The following is a 25,679-nucleotide window of genomic DNA, read 5'->3' on the forward strand; positions in this document are numbered from 1 at the left end:
ACAAATAGGAAGAGAGAAAGATTGACTAAGAGAGAGGGAGAGAGTTCGATGGAAAAGAAAGTGTGCTGTAATCATGGGGTGGACAAGAGATGGAGGATTTTGGAAAACAGACCAAAATACATGTTCGTGCGTGGTGAGAAAATTAAACAAACTGGTTTAGATTAAAAGTAGCAATGTTAGACTTTCCTAGACATTAGAAAGTTATTTAGTTCCAAACTTGGTCCAAAACTGCCTAGGTTATCCTGGAGCACAATGCGTGGTACAGATAGCTGTGGGCCCCAGTACCACTGCAGTGGCTGCAACTCTAGGAGGAACGCCTCAAGTTGCCCAGGCTCGGCCTTTGCCACCTTTGGGACAATCCTACCATATTCATGGTGATGCTGACACATTGGTGGTAGTCCATCTCTCTGCTCCAAGCAAGTTTAGTTACTGAACCCACTTTGCACTAGAGCTGCCATTCTCTGTATCACTGTGCCAACCTCCTGAGCTCGCACATCCCTAGAAGTGAGAGGCGGTGTCACTGTGCCAGTCCCCTGAGAGCAGCGTGCCCTAAAAGTGACAAACCCCAGCATAACCCTACGAGTGCCTGACCCAGTATCACATTGCCAGTCTTTTGAAACTTCTGAGATTCAAGCTCAGCCCTCTGTGACTTCATCCCCCGACTCTACAAGTCTCCAGTGATGGAATCATGCATCCCCATATCAATGCACAGAGCTCTGCACTCCTAGCGGTATAAGGCTCTATGTACCATTGCTAATCTCCTGGGTCCCTCCAGTCCAGGAAGGTACAGTTTTCAGAGCCTGTACTTGTTCAGAGATGGCTTGTCAATCCCCTATGCACATGCAGCCCCGAGGTAACAGGCTCTCTAGCCCTGTGCTAACCCCTTAGATGCTAAGTAACACAAGTAAGGCCTCGTAAAGGCATGTGGAATGTGTACATGACATACCCACACAATGCATGCACAAGAACACCAAGCATACACATGCACCTCACACATTGGAATCTCCGGAAAACAACAGATGGAGAGCCTGCGTGCAACCATAAAGAGACACAGCATCTGCACACAAAATGTCCTCATTGTATTTCTTCACATGCTGTTAGTGCACCACAGAAACACACCACTGCACACTTCGACCCCACAAAAACATACACAGCCTTCATATGTTCCACTAAGATCCCCACTGCTGCATTCATCTGCCCTCAAAAACAGGGTTAGCTTCCACAAAGTGATAAGTGGCGGACAGAAGCACACTGTGTTCAAAGGGCTCGCACAGACTCAATGTAGACTCCAAACACAGAGCGCGCACACAAACATGTGCACGGAGTGAACAACCAGCCCCTGAAGATTCCCACATCCATTCGAAAAAAAATGCGATTTCTCCAAGTGCGATGATCATGGTAATGTGTGCAGGTAAAAACACAAGTTTGGCACCTCAGCAGGCAGTGTTTCTTGCGTGGGTGCTGGAAGCCCCTAAAATTGTACACCATAAATTAATAACTCAAAAACATGCCTGCTAGTTGAGGAGTTGTAGATTATGTTAAGCCACCATGTCAAGAGACAATGTGTCCTCAAGATAAGGCACCTCACAACATATCAAAATGACGCCAATTAACCAGGGATGGACTCAATGATCGAGTTCTAGAGCAGGAATAATATGTTTACAGGTTTATTACAAAAATTCAAAAGGTGCAGTACAGAAACAATAATACAGAGGCATAAAGTCAGTTGCTGTAAAGGCTCTCAGTAAATAGGGCAATACAAAATAAAGTCCGAAATCAGAATAATTCTATGTCCCATTAGAGAAGCAAAACCAATAAGAAAACAAACCTTGGTAGCATTAGAAAGTCTCCCGTTTCCCTCCCACAACTGATGCTTTATGTAAAGTTCTCTGGCATAGGTAATAATCAAATTCTGCTAATTCATCATGTGAGAAAAAGAATTATACTCCGCAAATCAGAGCACTGTTTTATGAAACGTCATATTGCTTTAGCATCTAAGCACTATTTCGCTACATGACCTTTGATTCTGTCCACTAGCTGCTAATGTCATCCGGACATAGCGGGACAAACTATTTACATGAACAACACTGCTATTGTGAATAAATGAGGTACAGTGAGTTAGCGGAGAGCCTTGAAAAAAGAAACATTACGATGTCTTTGTTGAAAAAAATCTTCGAGAACAGAATCAATGGAAATAAACCAATATGATTCTGCTTGAATGCGTGCTGCAGAAATGATGAACTGTGAGCATGCAGGAGGAGACCTCCATTGTGAACAAGATGACATCTAGGTTAAATTGAGGCCTAATAAACACACTTCTATAAGTCATAGGAAATTTGTTTCAGATGCAGTAGCATCATGTCAGTGTGCACATGTAAATTCAAAAATGAATTTACATTCTGCAAACTATTAATAATGCACAAAAATATAAAATGCAGAAAACGTCAACACTTCTGCCTCGTTTGACTAAATTGTGCTTTTTAAATTTTGGTTGTGAACTTTTATGGATGGTTTTTGAAATCCGAATAAAGTCTATTTGAATTGAATTGACTAAAGTAATGGTGTGAGATAAAGGCAGCCAAAGTCACAACAATGAAGAATGTGCAGGCCATGTGCAATTTCAGCTCCAAGCCTCTCATGTACGCTATCGCGGCAGCGGGTGCTGGACCTGCAGGATGCGTGAGTGCATTTGGGAAAGACAGGCGCTCCCGCTGACTCACCGTCAGTCTGTCGCCTCTTGTAGTTCGGGAATCCCCTGTGAGGAGTGTGTGAGTGGACAAAGCAGAGGGTGTGTGACTCAAACAGAGAGGCCATCCCTTGAAGGACACACATTCCTCTCTAGTGTGCTGTCACCCATCACCCGGGGCTGCCTGCATGACTTTCCTCCCTGTCCTATTCCGAGCCACACCTCAGGGACGTCTTACTTGTGTTACTTAACATCTAAGGCAGTGGTCTTCAATCTGTGGGGCGCGACCCCCAGGGGGGCCGTGGAGTCCTGGGAAGGGGGTCGCGCTCTTCCTTTGCTAAAAGAAAACGTTCCAGACATGGTCGTTAAAATGCCTTCCCTGGAGTGGTATTCAGGGACTCTGCCATGCTGGGAAACAGAAACCAGGCAGACAGTTAAACTCACCTTTCTGCCAGTGTACTGCTGGCCTGAAAGAAATGCAAATGTGCACAACGAGTTAATCTGCAAATCCTTTACATTTGCAGATTAACTCGTTGTGCACATTTGCATTTCTTTCAGGCCAGCAGTACACTTTCAGAAAGGTGTGTTTAACTATCTGCCTGGCTTTGATTTCTCAGGAAAGGAGAGTGCTGTTGAAGTTCATACTTGAAACTTTTGGAGTGGTAGTGCACAGAGTTAACTGAGCTGTGAAGTGCTTGCTTTTAATTGTCATTGTATTTAGATAGCTTTTACTATCCCTGAGAATGTGTTGAAGGGACAGTTATGTTTAAAAAAAAAATGCATTACATAGGGTCTAGATATTACTAAAATCTATGGGACTCATTTACAATGAAATGGTGTAGGGCAGCTCCGCAAGTATTTTTGCTGCGCTGCCCTATGCCAATTTAAAAGGGCAGGATTGGACTGTATTTTTAAAATACAGTGCATTCCTTTCCTTTCTGGCTGCACACAATTTGGTGCATGGCGCCAACGCAGGCAACCTTGCACCATGGTGCAAGGGTGTCTGCATTGCTTGCAGGATTGTTTTTGTGTAAGAAGGCACGCCTTTCTGCGCAACAAAAACTCATGGAGGCTTTTTCCTCTTTCTATGTGTGCCACACAAAGAAAGAGGAAACAATTGAGGAGAAATAGATATTTCTCCTCATTACGCATCTCCGGGGGCAGCATACAGTTTTGACGCATCCTCAGGTTTACAGAACCCACCGCAACGCCCATGGAACGCCCCCACCCCCCTGATGCAGTGTAAGGCAACCCATCAACTTGCGCAGCGTTGCCTTACACCATATGTTAGAGTCCATGAAACACTACACAAAATGACTTTGCGTGGCCTCATAGATATGCGTCTGCGCAACCAGAGCGCCATAAAAAATTATTCAGCGCGAGGGGCTTATAAATAAGCCCATATATTTTGGAAGCACCATTTTATCATAAAACATTTTGCGCATTTTGTAGCAGTCTATCTTATACTGTGTGCAATGCAAATATAAAATAAAGGCATGTCCCACTGAGTAACAATTTTTTTAAATGTAGCTATTATTCATTGAAGCTGCCTGTTATTTTATATGTAGCTACTGGATGGTGAAAGACCTAAAAAATATATGTATGTTTTAAATATGATGAATGATGTTCAGCCATCTCCAGTTACATGCAGCTGTAAATGCCAAGCTGTCAGCATCCCCTAAAATATAATATGCTGTTCCTCTAATGCTGTGCAATAATGTTGCAGCCCGTGCATTACAGCTATTATACCAAGGGCCACTGGAATTATGTGATTGTGAGGCTGCAGAGATTTTAAGCATGATTATAGATTTGTCGCATTTGCCACATAATCCATCATCTGCCACATAATCTGCTGATTTTAACCAAAAAATACGTATTTATTCAAAATGTTCAAAAGTTAATAAAAAGCAGCAACAGGTGTTGACGCTTAGTAGAAGGCCATTTGTAGAGCTGTGCTGGTCACCTTTTTGTTGCTTATTGCTATATTTGGGTGATAAACTGGTACTAAGGAGGTGCAACCACAGATTGACCGTTTCTCTGGTAAACATTTATGGTTGTCAATGATACAGAGTGCCAGGTTTTAGAAATTTTTGTTGGGTCCTTATGCCTAAAAAATGTTGATGGGGGGGTCTCTGCATCAAAAAGTTTGAAGACCACTGATCTAAAGGGTTAGCAAAGGGCATGTGCATGAACAAGAACCACAAGCATACACATGCAGCTCACACATCTGGAGAGCCTGTGCGCACCATAAAGACACACAGCATCTGCACACAAAACGAAACGTTCCTCATAGTATTTCATCACATGCTGTTAATCCGCCACAGAAACACACCACTGCACACTTCGAGTCCACAAAAAACATACACAGCCTTCACACAGGCCACCAAGATCCCCACTGCTTCAATGTACTGCCCCCCAAAACAAGGTTAGCTTCCACAAAGTGGACAAGTGGCAATTTATATCCTAGTGACAATCTATTCCCTACCTAATGGTGGACAGACTCACACTGTGTTTAAGGGGCTCGCACAGACTTAATCTAGACTCCAAACACAGACCACACACACAAACATGTGCACGGAGTGAACAACCAGCCTCTGTTGATTCACACATCCATTCGAAAAAAGGGACGTCTCCAAATGCGATGATCATGGTAATGTGTGCAGGTAAAAACACAAGCTTGGCTCATCACCAGGCAGAGTTTCTTGCGTGGGTGATGGAAACCCCTAAAGTTGCACACCATAAATGAATAACTCAAAATCATGCCCACTAGTTGATGAATTGTAGATTGTGTTAAACCTCAATGTCAAGAAGCAATGTGTCTTTGAGATAAGGCACCTCACAACATATCCTACCCGAAATACTATGAGTGCCATTAAGTTGGGTAACAATAGACATCTGTTATTCAGCATCAAGAGGCCTACGGGTGAGCATGCGCTTTACAAATACACGTTATGTTTTATCAAAATACATTAAAAAAAACAAGGATGGACTCCGTGTTTTAGTTCTAGAGCAGGAATAATATGTTCAGAGATTTATTATATAAATTCAAAAGGCACAGTATAGAGAACAACAATACAAAGGTATAAAGTCAGTTGCTGTAAAGGCTCTCAGTAAATAGGGCAATACAAAATAAAGTCCAAAATCAGAATAATTCTGAGTCCCAGTTGAGCAACAAAATTATTAAGAAAACGAACTGCATCCTTAGTAGCATTGGAAAGTCTCCTGTTCATTCCCAAAAACTGTTGCTTTGTGTAAAGGTTTCCGGCATAGTTAATAATCAAATTCTGCTAATTCATCATGTGAGAAAAAGAATTACTCTCAGCAAATCAGAGCACTGTTTTATGAAACGCCATAATGCCTGATCATCTAAGATCTTTCTTACTACATGAAAATTGATTCTGTCTGGGACTAACTATTTACATGAACAACACTTTGCTATTGTGAATGAATGAGGTACAATGAGTTAGCGGGAGGGCCTTAAAAAATAAACATTACTGTGTCCTTGTTTGATTTCTTTCTTAGGGAACATTATCAATGGAAATAAACAAGCATGACTGCTTGAATGCGGCCTGCAGAAATGATGAACAGTGAACATGCAGGAGGAGACATCAATTTTGAACAAGATTACGTCTAGGCCTAAATTGAGGCCTAGTTCACATAAGCAAGAAAAACCTTCATATAAGTCATAGGAATTTTTTTCCAGATGCAGTAGGATCATGTCATTTTGCACATGTAAATTCAAAAATAAATTTACATTCTGCAAACTATTAATAATGCACAAAAATATCAATTGCAAAAAACGTCAACACTTCTGACTGAATTTATGGTGAGATAAAAGCAACCAAAGTCTCAACAATGAACAATTTGCAGGCAGGCCCTTTGCAATTTTAGCTCCAATCCTCTCATGTACGCTTTCGCGGCAGCGCGTGCTGGACCTGCAGGGTGCTGAGGCAGTTGGGAAAGCCAGGCGCTCCCGCTGACTCACCGTCAGTCTGTCGCCTCTTGTAGTTCGGGAATCCCCTGTGTACAAAGCAGAGGGTGTGACTCACCCCTAGAAGGACACACATTCCTCTCCAGTGTGCGGTCTCCCGTCACCCTGGGCGGCCTGCATGACTTTCCTCCCCGTCACACTCCGAGCCACACCTCTGGGAGGCCGCACAGGCCACGTGGAGATAGATGGAGAGGAGCCTTTCTCTTAATCCTGAGGAGGTGGGGACGGTGTTGGGAGCGCGGAATTCGGGTGCGCGAGAAAGCGACGGGCAGCACCATTTGGGGCAGAGAGAGGGGGTGACGGTAAATAGAGCTGTATTACCTGAGATATTCGGCGTGCGTGAGGGGTCAAGTGCAGCTAACTCAGGGGTGGGTGAGTCGGTCTGTGTCCTGGCGTTCCCATAGATATTAGGGCAGAGAGAGGGGTGAGTCACGTTAAATACAGTGCGTATGACCGAAGGACAGACGAACCTGTCTAGTTTTGGTTAGTATTTATAATTTATATTTTGTGTTGTATGAATTTTCATTTAGTGTAATTCAACTAAAAGGCAGGGGCATCTATACCGTACTCTCCGAAAGTAAACTTTTTTTCGCATTTAGGGTCATAACTTGACTAATTTGTGAACTATCTGCACCTGGACACAGTAGCCGCCAGTTTATGCCTCGGACATCAGGTGCGAAGCCCTGAAGGTGTAACCGTGATGGCGGCTCGAGCTACAGAAATAGAACGCCAGTGTGAAAAACACACTATGAAGACATTACCTGCACGGGCCTGCCTCGGTGCCGCTGCTGCAGACACGGCACGAGCAGGGCCTGTAGCGGCCAGTGACGCAGGATATAATTTTTCACTGAGCTACACTGCTGTGACTATGGCCCCGTGGGCAGAGGCACTATCCCTGGGTCATGCCTCGGATGCTATTGTTGCCCCGCATCTACAGCACGACTCGATAATCTTTTTGTGCTGCTACGCATGTACTGACCGCCAAAGCACAGAATTCCTATTGGGTACGATTTCAAACACACATTAACGCGTCCGTTTTCTCCGAGATTCCTACTGATTTGGAAATTACAACGATGGAGGTCTGCAACGGACAGCAAACCTCCGTGACTGCATCACATTCGCACAATGGGACAGGGTGTAGTGTACATGTTGGCGCTATTCGCTCTCCGCGATGTCCCGTATTTGCAAAGTGGAAGCTTGCTTGCGGAAGCTTACACTCTGTGATCGCATACCAACCCCTTGCCTCAGGCGCGCCGCAGTCGGTGGCTTGCGGTCGAAAACAATTGATGCGCATCTTCCCAGGGAACCAGTGGAGACATCCCTTTCTCACCTCGCTTTCCTTGTAAGGTGTTGCGGATATGGACATTGCCATTGGACTCTTAATGAACCTTTACTGACTTTACTACATTTGCTCTCAAAGTTTGCACTCGTACAACCTTGGGTCACCAAAGTATCAGACTGTTTTCTACATCAGGCTTTACGAGCCCTCTCCCGGCTCAGCGGAAGCGGTTCACGATCCAGTCTTTGGTAAAGGAATGCCCTCTAGTGCCCAATAATGTGAACTGCACCTACAAGACTACTTTCATTGCTCCTAAACAGAGACAGTTTCAGCCTGGCGTGCCCGTTACTGGCATGCGGTTAGTTTATTATAATTAAGGCTCCCGGTTTTATGGTATTTATTTTTCTTCCATTTCCGTCTGTATTTATCCATATTCATTTTTGGGGCATTTTATCTGTATTTATCCACATTTATTTTTCCCACAAGTAAGACGACGCTGCAGCTAGTATTTTTCCACATTTATTTAAATTGATAAGAAGTGTATTTGTGAGAGGGTGGGGCAAATTTTACTATTTTCGTTGGTGCATTGAAAACGACTTTTCTTGAGAAGCTATCACCAACAGGTGTGTGTGGGGGGAGGCAGTTCATGGGACTCTATTTCTTGTTTACTTATTTAAAAATGCATCTATTTAAAAATGATATAGACCGGATATTTGTAATTTAAAGTTTGTTTAGCCATGTCGGCATAATATCCAACTTAATTAACTAAACTGAAACTGCACTCTCAATAAAACATTAATAAATCCCGCTGTAGTGTGGGGAAAAAAACTAGGGAAAACGTATTGGCTTTTCTAGGCAAAGTATATATGAGAACTAATTTTATGTAATGGTTTAGTGTGCATTTGAGATGCAATACAGTCCTGCACTGCACTGCAAGTGACCTATAGGAGGTGGAATGATACAAAATAACAGCTTATGGCTAGAGGTGAGAAGGAAATGGTCTTCTGTGAGCAGCCAGACCCCAGTCTGTCTAGATTTTAAATATTTGGAAACAATAGGTGTATAATTGGGGCACTGATAAGCCGGGCATAAAAGGAGCATATCTGGACTTACTAACTGCATAATGTCTTCTGTACATAAGTAAGGGTGTCATAGCATAAGCACCTACAGGGATCAGCGTTCATACTTGGGACAAGTACCGAGAACATAATGATAATAATAGCTAGGGGTGTCCTTCCCTCAGAACACCTCATCACAGTAGAAACAAGAGACTTTGGTACTAATCCCGGCTTCCCAACTAGGCCGTATTTCCATGCTCCTGGGCAAGTCACTTCAGCTCCATACCTCCCCTGACGAAACTCAGTTAATCTATTGTAAAGGGCACTTAAAAAAAATATTTTCCTTTTGGATATCGGAACTGGAGTACGGAGGAAAATAACGCTATGTCTGTCATGTCACTGGACCTGTAACTAATTAAACATCTGTTTTTTCAAAACTCCCCATGAGGCTGAAAGCATGCTTCGCAGCCCGTCTTAGGCATGGCGACCTTTCTCTTTCACAATACCTCCCCCCTACGTTATGTGTGGCAGCCCGGGCTGAGACAGCTTCCCGGGCACACACAGCCACACCCGAGTACTTCACAGGTCTTTAAAAGACCATTCACTTGTTAACGAGGCTTTGTTTAAATACTGATAACACCAGAGGCGATTGCTCTGCGAGCAATCACCATACCATCCTGTCTTTCAACTCTCTGCTGGAGCATGCAAAATTTGCTAGCGTTTTCCCGTTTATAGATATAAATACAGACAAAGGAAAACTTGTTTCCGTCTGTATTTATATGTAAAAATCAGTTTAAACGGAAAACCGGGATCCCTATTTATAATGAGGTCGGGCATCCACCCACTATTTTCACAGGATAAACCCCGTCCACCCTGAAAGAACTTGGCCCCATTGAAGTATGCTGAACTTGTCACATGTAATTTTCAGACACCAGGGCACATTTAGCAGCTGCTTTCTTTCGTAGCAGCAAGTAGCATGTGGCAAGGGAGCTTTAATATTTCAGACTCCAGCTGAGTCCATTGCACAGGCCGAATTTAATGGGCCATCAGGCCTCTTTTTTCCCCACTATCCTGCCTGGGAGCTATCTGAGCTACCTAGATGCAACAGAAGGGAAACAGACAGCTTATTATCACTTCACAAATACTTGAGAGGCACGAATTTTACTTTGTTCAACCCATGTATATGAGAAATATGCATGCCCGGTAAGAATATCCAACGTGTTGGTCTGTCCCAGTATTTACACAAATGACAATTTAAATACCAATATTTTGTTTTATTTCTTTTACAGTGCTACTCATCCTAGTGCAGGGTGTTGGAGCGCTTTACTTCACATGTAAACCTTATACATTGACGATAAATCTTATAAATGTGTAAATCAATGTAAAGGATGTGTAACATAAGACAGTGAGGGTTACAAAGGGGAGGAGTCACATTTTCTTTTTAGCTCTCTATGCTATTTTAAACTGATTATAATTTATGAACTGCAAGTAGCAAAAGGATCTCTCTCTTAAAAGCAGTAGCCAACTTACATATCTACATAAAACAACAATCTGTCATCTGCATGTTAGATTATGTGCTTTGCAGGAGATACATTAACCGTCTATGCTATTTTGTTTCAAAACTGGGACTAGAAAAAACACAGATCCCTCCATCAAACGTGTTACCCTCCAAAGTTATCTTGCCATTAATATTGTTCCCAAGGATTCACTGTGCACACAAAGATTTCTGCAGCAGGTGCCTTAACCCCATAAGGTATTTTAAAATGCAGACTTTGCAACCAATTAAGGAGATTAGATTTACTACCACATTTTTCTTTGTTGGCAATTTGTTTGTGGCAGAGATAAAAAAAAAAAAAAAAATTTATAAGTTGAGGCGCACATTTTGCGGCGGGGATGCATCCTTTTTTGGAACAACCCTGATGCAAAATCTAATTTGTTAAATCTCGTATTGTGCTCAAATGTACTCATGATAGACTTGCAAAACATATGTGTGAGGTGTTATGATATAATGCTTTTGGGATGTCACTTTCTGTGAGTTCATGGGTTGTAATGCTACTTCCTGTGATTTCATTCCCTGTGATGCCGCATTGTGATGTCATGAGCCATGATATCACTTGCATACTGCCTAACTTGGTCAGTCCTCCCACTTCATTTTTGGGGACTTGTGCCCTGTTTATAATATTTGACGGTACGGCCGCCGTGGCAGCAGGCACGTGTTTGCCCAGGGGACGCCTTCTGTGCATTGCAGAAGATGTCCACTGTGTATTTTCTTACTATTCTATTTTGAGAAATAATTTGACTGGACTTGCCAGCACGTTAATTTTTCACGATCACTATCACCTTACCAGCCGACTGTAGCATAGTATGCTGTGCGGAACGAAAGGAAGCATTGCCCATTCCTTGATCTTAAAATTATCAGTTTTCTCCTGACAGTAATCCTCCATCCCCTTAGAGAATAGAAGACTCCCTTGAAAATATCACTGTATTCAAATACTGAAATATTTCCTTTAATAAGCCATTCTATACTTTTTGTTTCATGTAAATTATCATGTTTAATTTATAGGTCTGGCTTGACACCCCAGCTGTTGCTTAGCCAATGTGATCAGCCTAAAATAGAACTTCAGGTTGCTGGTGGGCAGGAGTATATATTTAGATGGGGCAGAAGTTTCTTTCACAGAAAAAGTGCTACCTTACAAGAGCTGTAATAATTTGTTTATTGAGATGCCTGAGCTCTTTATCCTGTCTAGCTATTTTGTTAGAACAGAACTTGACCTTTAGCTCAAATACACGCCACTGCAATGCAATATGTCTCATAGATGATTAAGATGCTTGTTGTTCTTTGGCAACAGCACATATGGAAGGAGGGCAGACACGAGGACAGCACTGCTGTCCCAGCCACCCTTTCTCTTTCCATTATAAACTTCAGAGATACCTTAAGATGCCACTCCTTGGGTGAAAGGCGTTTTTCTTTCTTAGTCCAAGTTTTAAGATTATGGGCCATAGATTCTTTTTAAGCTCCTCCGCTCCCAAAGTTAATATCATTATTACATTTAGTGTATTACATATTTATTCATTTTCTTTACTAATTTTCTTCAAAATGAATATTTTTGTATAGTAAACTAAGTTACTTATGTAATGTGTAGTACTTGTAAAATGTAACTTCCCTGAATCCTAAACTCCTTAAACAACTTAACATTACCCTTCTGTGAACCCCAATAACCCATTACTATCCCTTGATGCTGCTTCTCCCTGAACCCTAAAACCCATTACTACTCCTCAAGCTACCCTTATTATCTTCCTTACAAATACCATTCCGCGAACCCTAAAAACCCACAATACTGCATCCCTGAACGGCCTAAGCCCATTACTGCCCTTAATGCCACCCTTTCTGAACCCTACAAACCCCTTAGCACTACCCATCCCTGACCCCTAAAAACTCCTTAATAGCGCCTAATGCTCATTCATGGATTCTGCTTGCTGAAAGCAGGGGGAACCAAAGGATAAGATACTGGGATGAATTGGGAATCACTCACTGAGCCCCAGTAATTCCTAATTTCTAAGAGGACCTTCAAGGTTCTATTTATGATCCCTATAATTCTATCACCACCTCCCTCCCTGCTGTTATCAATGCCCCCACAATTGGGACTCTGGGAAGGAGTTGCAGGGTAATCTCCTGGTTGTCTTTTTTGTGGCCCTTAGTGGTGTCAAGCAACATGGAAAAGCTTACTTCTTTAAAGAGTTTGTAGAACAATTTTAGGGCACAGTGAGAGCACTTTCAGGACCACATTCTGCTATTTATGTACAGTGAAGCTGTGTAGCATTGTCATTTGAAACAAATGAGCACCGCCCTCCAATGGAGTCCTTTACAGAATATCAGATGTTTTGCTGTTATACTACACATTACTGTACATTTTTAGATAAATGTGCAAGCATTGTGCTTTTTTCCTGCAATTTTTGAGATAAAATTAGCACCAGCTTTTTGCTTCTGCTCTGCTACCATTTGTTCCAAAATGCACTAGTTTGCTGTTAATCCAAAGATAGCGTTAAATGCATTGAAAACCACTTTTCTCACATTTCACCAGATATCTTGCCGCTCCCCACATATTCTAAATGACCGCCAAAGTAGTATGTCAATGAATTACAAGATGCACCACATATTAATTTAAGACTATTCTAAATGTTTCATAATAATGTTCTATGTAGGTCAGGTAAACTTCCCTTTTTAGGTCTGCCTTGACAGCATGTCTGTCGAGATGGCATATTATTAGCAATTCTTTAACATATGGAATTAGTGGGTTTTTAGGTCTCGCCTGACCCAGCGCATGCGCTGGTCTGTCGAGACTTATTGAGAGGGCTCCAAAAAGTGCTACCAGGCCAGCCTAGAGCTACAGTGCATGTGCGCGGGCGCGCGCGCCACGCTTTACTTTCACTTTCGCGGCCGCACGGCCGCTTTGATGTTTGATCGCGATCACTTTCGCGGCCGCACGGCCGCTTGGCATAGCCAATAGGTCTCGCTTTTGGGACCTTATAAGTATTTAGTTATGCAACTGTTGCATGGCTAAACACTTATAAGGTCCCAAAGGCGAGACCTATTGGCTATGCCAATGCTTGTTTTTCTTGGGTCCACCCAGAGGAGTATTACTTTCCAACCTTATGCTTTCATCTTGTAATGCATCATTCTGCCTTCTGGGAAGTACTCACATTACATCACGAGATTTTATTCTAAATCTGGAAATAAATTCAATTTATGCTGTTTGTCACTATTACTTCTTTTTCTACCCATATGCAGTGTACACAGAAAGATTTTTTTTTTTTTACTACTTTAAAGCCCAACCTGCTGGCTTTGCATACAAAGCATGCACACAGCCTTTGTGAATGCCTATGTTTACATTTGTTGGTACATTACACCCAAACCTACCAGCCTTGCCAATGCTGGTTCTTTTCTTTTCCAGTAAAAGATAGGATTCGTATTCAGTGACCGATCATGCCCCTTTCCACTTGCAAGGCAATCCCTATTTTCTTTGTTGTCATGTTCAGATTTCTGACTGACATTTCCCCAATCCACAAGAGGACAAGGGCCCTCCATTCCTGTGTCTGTCTTGAGAATTGAATGTATTTTGGGTATATAAGCAACCCTTAAAGTTACAATGAAAAATCCGCTAAAACTTGCAATTGCAAAGCTAAGAGATCTGGCCATAATGGACTATTACATGCAAATGCAGATATTCACAAATGCTGTTTGCATGTGCTGCACTACCTAGGTGATGGAGAATACTCCAGCCGGTGGAGCCAAAGCCCACTCTGTGTATATTTTATAGAATTGGCCCGCTCGCCCTCTTCTCACACAAAATGTGCAAGGCCTGCACATTTGCGTTTGTGGCGAGGCTGGGTTTAGCTGCTTAAAAATCTATCAAACATGCAAACATGCAGTGCAATGATTAATATTAAGAGGATAACCTCTGACAAATCTTAAATCTCTGATCCTGAGGTGTGTGGGGGGACCAGGGAGTTTTCATCTGCAAAGTAATCACTCCATCATATCCAGAGTCCAGATCTATCCGCTCTGAGCAGTTTCTGGGGACCAGCCTCCCTGGTGCTTGGTCTTTTCTATCAGGAAGCCATCAGTAATGCTTGTGTATATGTTGATGTGGTAGTAATGGGTGCGGTGCCTGTTTCTTTCAGGAGATGGAGTCCCAGACGTTCTTGCCGAATACAGACTGCACCCTGCTCCTACAGCTGCAGCGACTGGAGACCTCTCTCAGCGAATTTGCAGTGGAGCCAGACCGGAACCAGCTTTTCACCCACTTGGGTAGAATGGCCCTGGAGTTCAACCGATTGGCAACAAAAGTGCACAAGAATGAGCAGAAGACTTCAGTTTTGCAGGTCGGTCTTAGGGGAGTCAGGGGTTTGTCACATCTGTTCAGCCGGTGAGTAGGTAGTGTGAAAGAAGCAGGGCGTCAAGCCTCTGTAGTGTGACTACAGATAGGAAATCCTGTGGCCAGGAGTGGATTGTATGCAGTAGGCAAAATGAGCATATGAAGGATTGAAATGTCCATCTGAGCCACTATGTGAAAAACGTGAACTCCATCTTCTAGGGATTATGCAGAATGAAAACGTTGATCAGAAAGATGTGGTATGTGAGCAATTGCGACCCACATCAGAAAAATGTGTGAGCAATGAGGATGTCCGCCAGGAGGATATGCTGAGTGATGGGCGTGTGCATCATGCAGATGAGACGTGTGAGGATTTGGGCGTCCAACCTGGAGGTGTGGGGTGTCAAGAGCATGCGCAGGTTGACATGTCCACACTGCATGCCAGCCTTATAAAGGGTCATTGGAGGCAGCCATTAAAATCTCTAAACCATGAAGTAAATAGTTAGTGCCATGAAGTAAGTCACCTTAGTACAGTTAAATAGTTAATTTGTTTAGCCCTTTGGGGTGGATTGCTGGCCCTTTAACACAGAGGTGTACAGTTCAATGCCAAAATATTGGTGTATTGTGAATATCACTGTACCAGAAGAATGAAAACTTTAGAGTCCAACAGATTTACTTGATAACCAGGGAGTCAAGCATAATATATAGCTGTTAGCTTCAAAACTGTTTCCCATATTAAGACATTTTGTAGGTTGTATCAGTTTCACTTTTACATGCTTTGTTTACTTCTGCAATGCAGTAGTTGGCATCAGTATATTTTAAAGAAGTTTTACAGGCAACAGTATGGATGACTGCTTGAGTGCATGGTTGAAACCCGGTCCCTTTTGTCCTCACAAGTGATTCTTGCTGCTGGAACAGGAGGAAAGATGGCAAGATCTCAACAAAGCCCCTGGTTCATCTGCCCCAAAAGACTATTGTTGAGTTGACTCAGTTGGCCTCTTAGTTTCCAGTGTCTTTGACTTTGAGTACTTCCATGTACAGGTTTGTTGATTGGGAGAGTTTGAGGCCTGAATTATTGATGCAGAGGATTTTCGATTCATCCATTTAGTTCCAACACCTGCAAAGTAATGCTTGGAGTTTTAGAATTGTGGAGCCAGCAATCGATACGGCTCCCCCAGGTCAGTAGTCCGCACAGACCACTTTGACATTGGTCACTGCTGGGCTTTCAAAGCCAATCCCTTTGAAATGTAGGTCTTTTCATTCTGGGCAAACAGCTGTAAAAACAATTCGATATTATGATGACAATAGGCGTGCATTGACATGACTTATGTGGAGTAATATCACAGTACCGGATTTCGTGGTGATAATACTGGGTCTAGGAAGATGACATCTTAAGGGCTTTATTACAAGGAATGCTTGGGGATTGCAGGGTTTATTTTGCAAGTGAATATCCTATTGTGGGAACGTTTATAGGAGCACCTGGGAAATCTGGAGTTACTGGGCTCAGATTATCTCAACCAGAGCCATTTTCAGCTGGCATCCTCGGGCTTAACCTTACTGTTGAACACAAAACCTCAACACCAAGCACACCCCTTCAGCGCCTGATCACCAGGATGGCAAAGTCAAGCACTCCAAGGCTTACTCAGGGAGGTGGCGTGGGGTTGGAGATTCAGAGCTCCAAAAAGAACCAGTAGCAGTTAATAATTCAATGTCCAGCCAATGCTTATTCTTTTGAAAAATAAGTATTTTGCTCAAATCACACACAAGGAAATATTGTATGTAGAGTTCTAGAAACAACAAATTATACCAGGTAGCACTAAACCTCTTCAGTTTCTACTGTAAAGGCAAACTATGCGGCTCCCACAAGAAAACCTCCTTTAATATTCTCTTTAGCCATGCAGGTGTTCTTCTGACTGGGTGCACTGCTCAACATGGTGTGCACTGCACAGCTGAAGGAGCATCTGGTGCATTGATCCTGCACCAGACTTGCCTGGTGCTCGAGTGGCTCGAGGTGATAGGAGGCAGCACGAGGCGAGTAGGCTGAGGGGAAGTCGCGATGCTTGTAACTCTACAGATCTTGTGGGATGGATTCTTCTTCATGCTCAATACAAAACCCACCAACCAAAACATACTAAGTGCACACTCTTCATGGTCTTGGTGTGTCCCTAGCTATGGATGTAAGGGGTCAAAGTGGTTCTCGAGTACACTTCGTTCTTTGCTTGGATCCTGGACTGCAGTCTGGCCTCGTTTAGCACTGTGTGTCCTCTCGTCACGTAGTTCTGAAATGGAACTCAACTGGGCACAGTTCCTCAGTACCCCTCTGTCCCACCATGGAGAGAACAGAATGTTTTTAACTACACATATTATTCCCCCTATGGGAACTATTAAGAGTTGAACATGAGATGTTTCCTCTTCAGCATGTAAAATGCCACTTAATGCTGTCTTTACTACGCCTAGCACAGGCCAGGGAGACATGTGCACCTGTTAGAGTGCTGCTTCCCACACAAATAAATCTCAAGCTGGACTTTTATGTTTAATAAATTCCATCTGAAAGGATTAAGAAGAAAATGATGCTACCAGATGACAGTCTGCTCCATCTTGTGAGCATAATGTAGTTGTGCTTTAGTTCATTAAGCCGGCCGTTGGAGTCCTTACACAAATGTGATGTTGAACACCTTCCATGGAATGCAGTGTTGTTGATCTCTCATGAAGCTCAGTGAACTACAAACTTTTCCAGTAGATGAAACTGTTGCAGCATTCCATAGTAGTGAGTTCATATTTGCTTCCAACATCCAAAGACTAAAGTAGTATTCGGGTTATACATTAACCAAACAATCTGACTTGTAATGTGTGGTCTTAATCTGGAGGAACATGGTGAAAGAATGGTTATTGCATGTCTAATTTGGAATTTCCAAGTGTGTCACACACATGCTCCACAAGAGAAAAAGAAAAAGTCACCACTACTATACCACTAGGTAAGTGTTACATCAGCAGACATAGAGTAGTGACAGACGTCTCTGTTGATGATCACCAAGTGAGGCTGTTTGGCCTCTGGTGCTCAGCAAAGGGCCAGTGTTCAAAGTTGAATATTAAGGATGAAGTGATCTCATGCGACGACTATACAAAACAGTCTGCAGATGTAGTTGAGTGTCGGCTGTCGACATCACCAGCATCCTACTACAGGTATTCCTTCATTCTTCCAGCTGTTCATTTCTACACATATTTTGTTTTTTTCCAAACTTTTGAAATGTACTCTAATGTATCAGCTTCTGAATGGGTCCAGAAGGGGATCTGCTTACCTGTGCTACTTTGCAGAACTGTACCAGGTTAGCCCAATCATTTTGCTTTCCTTAATTTGCCTATACAGAGGGGTTCGGTTGAACTAATTTTGACCCCAGTCTCTGCCCTGCCTGACTCCCAGAGGACAACTGTAATGTATATGATGTCTTATAAAGGTATGTCCTAATCCATGCTCTGGCCACAGCAGGCTGCACAATCAGGAAAGTGATTTGAGCCATAGAATGCCCTGTCACACAAAAAGGATAGCTCAGAAGTGTGTGTAAAACGAATAACATGAAGGCCACTGGCAAGGAAACTCATTTGAGAGTGCAGCTCAAACATAGTCTGACTTTCTCTGAGGAAGGCAGCTCTCTAGGCTTAGAAAGACATGTTAATACCCAGATGAAAAATGCTCCCTCTTCACTGATACAAACTTCATTACTTGAGGCAGGCGAAACTACCACGACGCAGGGTGCCATGGAGAGTTGGCACATGTTGGCCATTCTTCAGGACGGAATACTGTGCAGAGGTCAGGGAGGCACTTGATTCCCTCGGACCCTTGAATCTAATCCTTCCCTAAAATGAGCTTGATGTATAGATTTGTGTGACACTCACCGCTGACGTTTCTCTTATCCAGACCGGTTTTAAGAGGGATGGAAGAAAGAAATATTTAAAAAAATTGTGTAATAAATAAAGCATCGTGTTCTAAGATTTGTACCTTTTTTGTGAACTTTGGTTTGGAGAGTTTATTTGCTTCCTGGTGCGGGTGACTACGGAGTGTGAGTGAGAGACTGGGATGGCCCTATCACCTGACACCCCCAGACATTTGTGGAGGGAAGACATGAGGGGTGGCAAAATGATTTCATCTAAGGAAACCAATACTGCCAGCATGACTGCTTTATCGCCACGGTGATCAGCACGCTGAAGGCTTCTAAGCACATATGCTTCTCAATATCAGCCTTCCACGGGGTGTCACAAAAGAGAAAAATGCACTGCTTGAATTTGTTTTAACAAAAGTATTTTTTGTATGATTCCTTACTTTGGAGATACACAACCATTACCTTTAAAAAGGATTACAAGCAGAACTTTTAATTTACTTGGTAACAATGAAAAGTCTTTGTTTTTAGTGTACCAACCAAGTACTTGCACTTTGTTTTTAGGTCTCGCCTGACCCAGCGCATGCGCTGGTCTGGCGAGACTTATTGAGAGGGCTCCAAAAAGTGCTACCAGGCCGCGCTTTACCGAGATTACTTTCGCGGCCGCACGGCCGCTTTGATGTTTGATCGCGATCACTTTCGCGGCCGCTTTGCATAGCCAATCGGTCTCGCTTTTGGGACCTTATAAGTATTTAGTTATGCAACTGTTGCATGGCTAAACACTTATAAGGTCCCACAGGCGAGACCTATTGGCTATGCCAATGCTTGTTTAATATTTTCACTAAGATTGAACTCCTAGCCCAGTTACTCATTAAAGTGTGAACGTTATACATGGGATTGGATTTTCTCTTGTGTGTATTTGTTTGTGTGCATGCTGGGAAGGAGAAATTGTGATCTGCTGTACTTGGTCATTTTAGCCTAGGGCAGAAAAAAACTCTGTGGCAGGCCATAGCGCAAGGGAAAATGGATGCCCATCTTCTTACAGGTGAGGGTAGAACTCAAGGAGATCAGTACACCAACCTTGTAGGTGGTCAGTGAGTGCATGTGAGGAAAATCTTTGTAAATAGAGCTCCACATACTTTTTTACTATGGCAGGTGAACCTCATTCCTGTTCTAGGGAGTGATAGATTTCCAAGTACTGGCGACTACACACAGATCAACTAATGAACATCATTCCTGACCTGCAGTAATAACCATTTCAGGACCATCAAATAGAAATACAAAAGACACATGCCAATTTTTATCAGCAGAACCTTCTGCAGTTCAGTAATGTGACCCACGTGGTTCAGCTACACACCTCAATCCTGAACTGCAGCATCCCCTTCTAATTCAATATTAGGACCAATAAAGAGCTTTGCCACTCTACCTTCATGTATCCTTTTCCTAACTTAGCCTAAAGATTAGAATAATGGTTTTGAATTTGTGGTCCAGAAAAATATGCTTCCCTGTAGGTTCATTTTCTCCATAATTAAGATTCTGTTTAAGATTTGCAGTGCAGTACCACATTAACCCTCTGCTCTCTTAATTCCCAGACCCTCTGTGAGCAGCTGCGCAAGGAGAACGAAGATCTTCGAAAGAAACTAGAGGCAGATCTGGAACAGAGAAATCTGGCTTCGGAGAACCTGAGGTAAGTTCTGGCTAGGTCACTCACAACTCAACCATTTCATAAACATCAGCAATTCTTTTGAATAGTCTTCATCACTGGGCCTAGGCTGGAGTGATCGCTTTCTTGGTGAGGGAATAGCGCAAAGAATAGCTTTAATGTCTGAAGCTTTGCCTGCACATTTGGTACCTGAGCAATAACTCTGCTATCTAAAGCTTGCACTTTTAGGGTCTGTGTAAAGTGAGAGGTTGATGAGACTAAACAGCTAATGCGTCCCGAGACACCTTTGTTGTTGGAGGCTTAATCTGTGAATTGTACGTTGCCTGTGAAAATAGCTCTTCTATCTGAGGTCTTTGTCTTCAAGAGGGATACATTTGTTGGCCGGAGTCCTGAGCCTGTAAAATCTGTATGCACAGAGGGAGTAGCTCTCTTGGCTGAAGCCTAGACTTCTCTTTGTAAATTTGGGCAAGTGTTAATGTTAACATATTTGTTTCCATGTGTACTTCCTAGATAGGTATATTTTACTGCTCATTCTACTCGAACCAATAAGTCGTGGACTGTTTGCAGTTTTGTAGGGGATTGAGTGTGCCATTTGTAACACTATTGTGCTAGGGCTTATTGTGCAAAGTCTGCTTAGAGTGCCGCATGAATCCACATTTGTTGTTGATGAACTGCTACGGTTTTCTGGTGCTGCATGTGAGACAACGCAACCGCAGTGTTTTTCTTATGTAGATTCATTCTTCACCTGTGGCATTGGAGACATTACTCCTTGCATTAAATGCCCTGTTTACACAGCAGTGCACTCACTCACAAATAACTTTGCTGTTCAGCAAATCCCATCAGGCTTTGAAGACTAAACGCTCCTTCCCTCTAAACCGTGTGTTGATGGTACACAGCAGAGCACCTAATGGTGATAACACACACATTGTTGAGAAACAGCCCAATGCTACTATTCGTTCATTGTTCACAGGTATGTGTGCAGGGCACTTCCATTGCCAGCCACTGCCTCACATCTGTAAGTGATATGATCATATTGTTGATGGCTCTGATTAACTGCAGGGCAACCTGAAGAATTTAGCGTATCCCATGCATTTCATAGGTTGCTACCTCCTCCAGACCCGTTTTCCATCATTGTCATCCTGCATTGTCTCCTCTCTCTTCGTCTCTAAAGAGTTGAGAACATGGAACTGAAGCAGAAGGTCACCCTGGGTGGCAAAGAAGCCCAAAAAGAGGTGACAGCCGAAGCCAGCAGTGAATCAACAGCAAGTGGTGATGGAGTGAAGCTGGAACGTGTACAGCAGCAGCAGGTACCTTGCTATGGGAGTGCTAACGTCTCCTGATCTCGCTCAGAACTCATACATCTCATCTGGATATTAAACAGCCCTTCTCTCTCAGCTCCTGTTAATGTATTGAACCTCAATGTGCTTCAAAGCTTGATACAGTCATTGTGTTTTTTTTTTTTGTAGAATGCAAAGTTGGCAGATAATGCTGTGGTTAAAGATGTTGTGGGTGCAATGGAGAAGAAAGTGAAGGCTTTGGAGCATCAAAGGAATGAGGTAAGATACCTCCATCTAGGAATGATGCAAAACTCTCTGGCTGCTTCCCTGGCAATGAGACCATATTTAGTACCTCCAAATGTGATCCCACAGGAAGTCTCCTAGTATTTCCTAAAAAACACCAGTGACTCCCTCCCAAGGAGAAATATACAGTAGACTCAAACCCCCAGTTGGAATAGGTATAGGAAGGAAGCAAGGAGAACAACTGCTGGGGTGAGGCAGAAATAAAATGGAAGCTCTTAAGACAAGACAATGTTGGAGCTTGGAATATTGATCTTCCTACCCCAGATACCAAAACGAGAGTTCCATTAGGAGGTACTTACAAGAGTAGAGCTGTGTGGTACCCAACAATGGAAAGCAGGTGTCTTTGCAAGTTTGGTTTCACTTAGTCAGCAGAGCTGGCAGTAAATTTAGTAATAGAATAGTATGGGAGTGATACAGTAGGATTGATGTGCAGAACTAGGTAAGAAGGGTTAATCATGGAATAACAGTGGCGTAGCATTAGCAGTACTGTTTGTTTGGATCCTGTGTACTAGTATCACATGAATGCACTAGACCAGGATTGAGGTGCATTGGTAGAGCGGTCTGTGTAGATCTCAAGAGTGGTTGCTTGAGAATGGATGAGTTGGAACATCAGGTTATGTAGACAAATTAACCAATCCAAGAATCTCCCATAATATGTGCTGATTGGCTGCAATTACTAAGGCAGCTGTGCCACATTGCCATCTGGTTTTTGATTTTGTTTGACTTTTTTTTCTTGCATTCCAGTTGCTAGAGGTGAACAAGCAGTGGGACAAACACTTCCGCTCCATGAAACAGCAGTATGAACAGAAGGTGAGTTCAGTCCTTATTCGCTTAATAGCATCTAATGATCAAGCACATTCTGCCGACCTCCACAGCACCTTCCAACCAAAGCACTCAATAACTTGAGTCTCTAGGAAAGCCGTGTAAGCGAAGGGAATTGGTGCACATACCTTTTCTCTGACGTCCTCCATTACTCTAGCATTTGACCATGAAGAAAGGGGAAAAGCAGTGTACCGTACTGGATTGTGTTGTATGATCCCTTACAACCTGGAAAATTGCTTTGACTGCTTACAGATGAGTTTGTATTCATTTCACATTTTGGAAAGAGTATTTCTTGAGTTAATGGAAACAAGCAACTATTTAACAATAGGAAATACTACAGCAGGATTAAAATAAAAATACTTAGGTCTTGTAGTAACTTGGTTATTTTATAAAATAAATTTCTCCATTCATAGCTGGGAACAGTGCAGCTCTATTGATGTAACAAAATATGCGGTAAAACTGCTCTATTGTAGCCAAAGATGCATACCCGTCTCACCTACATGCCGCCTCTCCATTGCATACCTCTGACACTTACTATGACAATTCATAGCTCAAATGAGCTTGAGCTCTGGTTTCTTGGACGGGTCCCAACATGGCTTTAGAAAGCTGCATAGCACGGAGTCTGCTTTGACGAAAGTCATGGACAACATCCGCAGAAAAGTGGATTTGGGTCTAACCACCGTACTGGTGCTGCTGGATCTTTCAGCAGCATTTGACACCCTGTCTCCCCTTACTTTAACAACTAGGTTAAGGGAGGCAGGGGTAGAAGGACCGGCACTCAGTCTCCTGAGCTCCTTTCTTCAACAACGAGAGCAGCGTGTCATGCTAGGTGAATACCTCTCCCCCGCTAAGTCTTTGCAATGTGGGGTGCCACAGGGGTCGGCATTGAGTCCGACCCTGTTTAACATCTACGTGGCCCCACTTGCAAGACTAGTAAGATCTCAGGGGATGGAGGTAGTGTCGTATGCCGACGACACGCAGATTATGGTATCCCTGACTCACTCTGTGGGTGAAACCGCTTCTAACTTTAGGGCCTGCATGCAACTTGTTGCAGAGTGGATGATTGCCAACTCCCTAAAGTTGAACGGGGACAAGACAGAGGTCCTGGTCTTTGGCAAGGACCAGGGCATATGGTCACATGATTGGTGGCCTCCTTCTTTAGGTAGCTGCCCAACACCAACACAATCTGCCAGGAACCTAGGCGTCATCTTCGACACCCAGCTCTCCATGGAGCTTCAGGTCAACAGAACGGTGGCTACCTGTTGGGGAGTCATCAAGACCTTGAAAAGAATCGTACACTACTTGTCCCCTCAGGCACGGAAACAGGTGGTGATCGCCCTTGTTGGCTCAAGGCTTGATTACTGCAACTCAGTGTACGCCGGGGCCAACAAGGGCCTGCTTCAGCGTTTGCAGGTCATACAAAACGCGGCAGCGCGGTTTGCTCTCGCTTTGCCCTGGCTGGCCTCGATGATCTTAGCAAGGAAGAACCTCCACTGGCTCCCCATCTCCTCAAGGATCACTTTTAAACTCCTCTGCCTTACATATAAGGCTTTAACTGCAGGCCCGGCTGATGCCCTTGGATCACTTCTCTCTAGATACGTTCCGAGTAGATGTCTCCGATCCAGTGAGCTTAATCAACTGGTAATTCCCAGAGCCAAGAAGGCTAGATGGGGGAGCAAAGCTTTTTCCATACTGGCTCCTCTGATGTGGAATTCACTCCCCCTGGAAATCAAAACACTGCCCTCCCTTGACCTCTTTAGGAAGTCATTGAAAACCTGGCTCTTTATCAATGCTTACCAGTAGGCTCTGTTTCTTTTCGCTCACAGTCTTTATTTGGATTAGGCGCCTTGACGCCCATTGGGCATAGCTGCGCAATATAAATAATGTTTCATTCATTCATTCATAGATGGTGCTTTGTGGTGAATAGAGAGAGTAGGACTAGCAGTAGACCTGTTACCATAACCGTAACATACTGGCACTTACGGAATGTCCCCCATTCTACATCTGCAGAATGTTTGCAAAGGAAGAAAAGACAACTGGGGATGGTAACATTGGTTCTGCAAATAGGTATTTTAGGGCTAATTGTCCAAATGGAAGGGCTGTTTGTAGAAAGCTTGAAGGCTAACACACATGCTGGCCTATCATATTTATACATATGTACCCTTGCGTGAGAGTTCAGCTACCTCCTCTCTTCTGAGAGTACAGGTGTGTGGAGGTAGCAGAAGGATTTTGCCAGCACCTTGGGGAGATTCTTAGCCAAGTCTCACACCAGCAGACTCTAGCCTAGTGGCTTAAACATCTGGTTTAAAAGGGCACATATTCCTCCGTTAAAGAGCATAACACCTAGAGATGCTATGTTTTTCTAGTTATATTGCATCCTCGCATGGCTGTTACACATTTGTCCTGCTGTACACTTACAACGTGGGTGTGCAAAACCTTCTAATAGTTCTGCTCACCTCTTTCAACCACACGTTTGCCAGGTTCCGACCTAGCGTTATAAGGTACAAGAACCACACCACATAACAAGCTAACCCACACATCGGGGTTATTCAGTACAGACCTCTAAACCGTTAGTTTTCTCTCTGGCCATGCCATGTCTTTTGTGACACTGCACCAAAGGGTCATACAGGTACTTCATAACAGACCTAGTGAATTAGAAAAAGTATGGATCGAAAACTTGCAAAGCACTGATCTAAGACCGAAGTTGCAAAGACCTAGGGCCTGACTTATAGTTTAGCCAACCGGTTACTCTGTCACAAAGATAACAAATGTACCTTTTATTGTCTGCCTTATTACAAGTTTATTATATTATATAACACTTGTAATAAGGTGGATGGGATATCTATCGCGTT

The 25,679-nt window shown here is 43.2% G+C and overlaps 1 protein-coding gene across 8 annotated transcripts in view; it reads left to right on the forward strand.

The window, feature by feature from the left end:
- The window catches only part of TNIP1 (TNFAIP3 interacting protein 1), a 221,398-nt gene that overhangs the window by 108,836 nt on the left and 86,883 nt on the right, over positions 1 to 25,679 (forward strand). For all 8 annotated transcript variants that reach the window (XM_085617685.1, XM_085617688.1, XM_085617687.1 and 5 more), the window contains exons 6-10: positions 14,697 to 14,897; positions 20,355 to 20,449; positions 21,597 to 21,732; positions 21,892 to 21,981; positions 22,750 to 22,815. In XM_085617685.1, coding sequence (XP_085473811.1) covers positions 14,697 to 14,897; positions 20,355 to 20,449; positions 21,597 to 21,732; positions 21,892 to 21,981; positions 22,750 to 22,815 — 588 coding nt within the window. The remainder of the gene's footprint in view (positions 1 to 14,696; positions 14,898 to 20,354; positions 20,450 to 21,596; positions 21,733 to 21,891; positions 21,982 to 22,749; positions 22,816 to 25,679) is intronic.

The sequence above is a fragment of the Triturus cristatus genome, chromosome 7 (genome assembly GCF_964204655.1).
Source record: "Triturus cristatus chromosome 7, aTriCri1.1, whole genome shotgun sequence".
NCBI classification, from domain to species: Eukaryota; Metazoa; Chordata; class Amphibia; order Caudata; family Salamandridae; genus Triturus; species Triturus cristatus.